The sequence below is a fragment of the Brassica oleracea genome, chromosome C1 (assembly GCF_000695525.1).
Source record: "Brassica oleracea var. oleracea cultivar TO1000 chromosome C1, BOL, whole genome shotgun sequence".
In the NCBI taxonomy this organism is placed as follows: domain Eukaryota; kingdom Viridiplantae; phylum Streptophyta; class Magnoliopsida; order Brassicales; family Brassicaceae; genus Brassica; species Brassica oleracea.
The window spans coordinates 40690755-40695643 of NC_027748.1; the positions used below are offsets into that span (position 1 = coordinate 40690755).

General features: G+C 35.3%; 1 protein-coding gene across 1 annotated transcript in view; it reads left to right on the forward strand.

Annotated features, from left to right (window-relative positions):
- Positions 1-3729: 3729 nt before the first annotated feature.
- The window catches only part of LOC106340360 (probable pectinesterase/pectinesterase inhibitor 25), a gene marked incomplete at its 5' end in the record, with an annotated part of 1272 nt that continues 112 nt past the window's right edge, over positions 3730-4889 (forward strand). The window contains 3 exons of the mRNA XM_013779246.1: positions 3730-4123; positions 4226-4417; positions 4585-4884. Of these exons, the coding sequence (XP_013634700.1) occupies positions 3730-4123; positions 4226-4417; positions 4585-4884 (886 nt within the window). The remainder of the gene's footprint in view (positions 4124-4225; positions 4418-4584; positions 4885-4889) is intronic.

Genomic DNA, 4889 nt, shown 5'->3' on the forward strand with positions numbered 1-4889 from the left:
TTAATCACCCTTAATCTCCCTAACCCATGAATCCAAAGATGAATACTCACTACTCTTCATGATGAGCCCAAGAATCAAAGATGATTTGGTGCTAATCATGGTTAGTGATCAAGATAATCGAGCAATCACAAGAGAAAAATGATCAAGATAGGATCTTTCACCTAAAGGTTCTTTTGTGATTAGATAGAAAACAAGATAAGATCCTACAATTAGGTCTGAAGGACCTTTATAATAGCGGACCTTTATAGTAGCTTAAAGTCGAACCTGGTTTAACCCAACAAACCTGGGTTAACCAAAACACAAATTGGTAATTATCTGGTCAAACACGGAAAATGTTGACTTTCTTGACTCGCAGCGGCCACGTGAAACCGTTCCGCCTAGCCGCTGGGACACTCGCGGCGGCTTCCTTGCTTCGTCCTCACACCGCTGCGACAAGTACGAACGCGGCAGGGAACGGGGTATTTTCCCAGCGGTCTCGTCATACCGCTGCGTCAGGCCGCTCCCACACTTGGTCTCCATTTCTTGAGTCTTCATCTCTCGAGCGTCTCCAGCGGCTTCGGTACACCGCTGCGTAAGGCCGCTCCCACACTTAGTCTCCGTTTCTCGAGCGCTTTCAGTGGCTTCTTGAGGGGCCAAAAGGCCGCTGGGACGTCCTTATGCCGCTGGGACACTTGATCAATGCGTCTCCTTCTCGAGAATCACCCCTTTTTGCCTCCAAACCATCTCTAAATGCTCCAAATTCACCATTTGAAATCTCCATCACCTGATAAGGACATATGTAATGCAATGCAACCTAAACATATCTAAATGCTATCCTAAATGGTCAACATATGCAAGAATGAATGGTTAAAACAATACAAATTGGGAAGATATCAGTTATACCTTATGAGCTACTAACCTGTGTAATTTGACTTTAAGAAGTCTCTTTAGAAGTAATAAAGGAGGGGCAAAACTCAGCATACGTCTTTAATTGAAAATGGATGACCTGATCTATTAGTAAGAAAGGAAGTATTATACACTATATGTTTGTTTAAGATAATTCATGAACTAATGAACTCTTGCAAACTAAAACAGAGTCTACACCTAAACAATGTAATTTTCTAAATAGAATAAGATATTAGACGAGTAATTTGTGTCCCAGCAATTTTATGGAAGGAATATACTATCAATTGGTGACCATTCGGGAAACAAGAAAAACAAATAAAAAAAGAATGTTCGGGAATAAAATAGCAGGAATGAAAATGAATGGTTGTTCTTTATCAATTTTAACAAGGAATAATTTTGTTCTTTAATTCTCTACAAAAAAAAAGAATGAAAGGGAATGAGAGAGAATTATTATTCCTTGTGAATTGTGATTTTTTTTAGGAATGTTAGGGAATGCATTATTCCTCACCGTTCTCTGGTCACCATTCATACCCTAAATCAAGTAAAAACTCACTTCATTGACGTACATATTGATATACTAACTCATGTATTTGTGCTTAGGCTAGATTGAAAAAAGTCTACCTAGCCTTTTTCTTTCTATATGTTCAGGTTCAACTTCCTTTCATTTCATTATTTCGCATATTAATGCTGATAGCTATGCCTCTGTTCCTCAAAGCAACATGTAAATAGTAAATGTTAAGCAAAACCCACCTTCTGAAAATATCTCTATACAACTCAGGATCCAGACATGGCAGATCGTTCAAATTGTTGTACCCACTACCTAGCAAACGAAAAATATAAGCTTTAAGCCGTCTACAAAAGGTCTACACGGGATTAATAAATTAATCAAATGATTTTGGGTTCTGATTATTGGAGAAATAAGACTATTTGCTTTTCATTGTTGTTAAGCTAGATGGGTTTCCAACCTAAAACCAATTGGTAATAAGTGGAGTGGTTCATCTATCTTATATATTACTAAGGATCCTTTTCAACATCCGATGTGGGACACTATGTGTCGAATACGCCCCCTCGAGATGATGGCTCTTTGAGTGTCAATCTCGAAATGCTCGGGCAAGGATCGATGGACCAACTTTGGACCACATTGATGTGGATCGGGTTGAACTGCATAGATCGAGCTCTGATACCATGTTAAGCTAGATGGGTTTCCAACCTAAAACCAATTAGGTTAAAAGCCCATCTAGCTTAACATCCTTATTTATGAAATCGCCGGAGATCTACAACGATTTGGACATAGTTAATCATTAAATAGATAAAAACATACATAGAATCTACAATCTAATCGAACATGCAAAGTTATCAAACAAAGTTTATAAATAAAAAATAGAAGATCTACAATAGAAACTTATCTTCGTTTCTTGTGTGATTGACTTGAAAACTTGGATCATCGCAGCGATTGCAGGTGGAGGTGTTTGCGGATGCCAACGATTGCGGTTTTAAAAGTTAGTAACAGATTTGGATGATTAATACATCATTTAAAAATTATTATGTTTGAGGAATATTTATAACTGATTAATGCTGCATGTTAAATAATAAATTAACAAGATTTACATTTTATATAATTATCAAAATATTAAAATCATATTTTTATAATAAATATACAAATCATATTGATAAAACTATACTATTAAATTTTTAAAAAGAGAGAATTAGTTGAATATACCAAATCACAATATTCAATATTTGCTTACTTTGATTTAGTAGTTAGTAAATTATGAAAACTGAATGGATGTTCAACATAAAAATGGATCATTTTTTTTCTTATATGTGTGTTTCTTGAATTTAATATATTTTTAATACATTCTTTTAAAATTTTCTAATCTAAAAATTTCGTAAAATGAAAGCCTATTTATTATATTTTTAAAACAAAAATCAAGCAAGTAGCATGAAAATCTGATATATATTGTTATTGTGTTAACTAGAGTCTTTTTCCGCGCTACGCGCGGAAAAGTGTGTTGATAGTTAATTTTCCGATTATAAGTTTTAATGTTTTTGTTTGGAATGGGAGCATTGTATTTTCCAAAATGATGGAAAAGTTGGTGAATATCAAATTTATGCAATTGTTTAAAAACAAAAAGAGTAGCTTAAGTAATCATAAGTAATGTAAAAAGGAGATCAAGTCCTTTGAAGAACATAAGCTGCGATGTGGACCATAAGTAAGAAATAGCTTGAAATTGGTAAAATTTAAATTAGTTAACTTAAATTATAGTTATACCAAACCATGATTATTTATATAAAAAAGATACATACCGGCATAGCTGGGTAGAGACTCTATGTAAGTCTTTATTTGATTGTACCATCGTTTGGGTATTAAATCATCGTTTATAATAATAAAATTATTGTTTAGGAGGACAGATACTGATTAAGTTTTAATATATGGTTCGAATTTACTTGTTTAGGACGTAGGGATAGATTTAATATTCAAGCATATCTTAAAGAGTATAGATCGAGTCAGAATGAAATGGACGTGCTCTTGTTGTGTGTGTGTGATCCAGAAGCACAAGAGAGTAAATGTCACATGGCCTACGCTCATTTTTAGGCCACATTTTATTGCAAGTAAAACAATGATCAAATAGGTTCTATCTTTGACTTTTAAGAAAATCAATTGGGTCCACACTCGAATCCAACTGTGTTCACGTGGATTCCCTCATCATAGGATGGTCCACCGTCATTTCGTGCGGCTGCAATAAACACTGATTTAGCAAGACATGAAATTATAACCTAATTATGTAATAATTAAGAGCATATTAACATGTTTTGATATACTTTTTTTATTTTGCATATTAACATGTTTTGATATACTTTTTTTATTTTTTTATACAGGTTTTACGTAAAACATGCGACAATGACAAAGATTGTCGGAAAGCTGCCCGGAAGCTGGGTGAGCTTGGGGTGACTAGCGGCGGTTCCATCCTTGTCAGTCAAGCGGTTATCGTCGGTCCATACAAATCCGACAACTTCACAACCATTACTGATGCAATAGCAGCAGCACCTAATAACGCTAGACCGGAGGATGGTTACTTTGTCATATACGCAAGGGAAGGTGTCTACGAAGAATATATCGTTGTTCCAATCAACAAAAAGAATTTATTGCTTATGGGAGATGGAATCAATAAGACGATCATTACGGGGAACCATAATGTTGTTGATGGTTGGACTACGTATAATTGCTCGAGCTTTGGTTAGTTTTTCTTTTATCTTCTTCTAATTTGTTCACTTTACTCATTTGGAATTGTGCCTAGCAAATTGCTTAGTGTATGATAGTGTTAATTTGATTTTGTAGCGGTGACTGGAGAACGGTTCATGGCAGTTGATGTTACATTCAGAAACACAGCTGGACCTGAGAAGCATCAGGCCGTGGCCTTGAGAAACAATGCGGAAGGATCCACTTTCTACCGGTGTAGTTTTGAAGGCTATCAAGATACTCTCTACGTCCATTCTCTTAGACAGTTCTATCGCGAATGCGATATATATGGTATGATCTTATTGTTTATCTATATATATATATATATATATGTATATATATATATATATTTGGTTATTGTGTTATTGGAATATGAATTTATACGATTTTACATCAATGCCTTTTTCATTGATACATTTTAATCCTTGTCCCCCTTTTCTTCATTTCTTTTGTTATAGGTACCATCGATTTTATATTTGGAAACGCAGCTGCAATCTTTCAAAACTGCAATATATATGCTAGAAAACCAATGGCAAAGCAGAAGAATGCAATTACAGCCCATGGAAGAACCGAACCAAACCAAAACACTGGAATCTCTATCATCAACTGTACCATCAAAGCCGCACCAGATCTAGCAGCTGATCCTACCTCAACCATGACGTTCCTAGGACGGCCATGGAAGCCTTACTCAAGGACGGTTTTCATGCAATCATATATTAGTGACATTGTTCAACCAGTGGGATGGCTCGAATGGAATGGTACC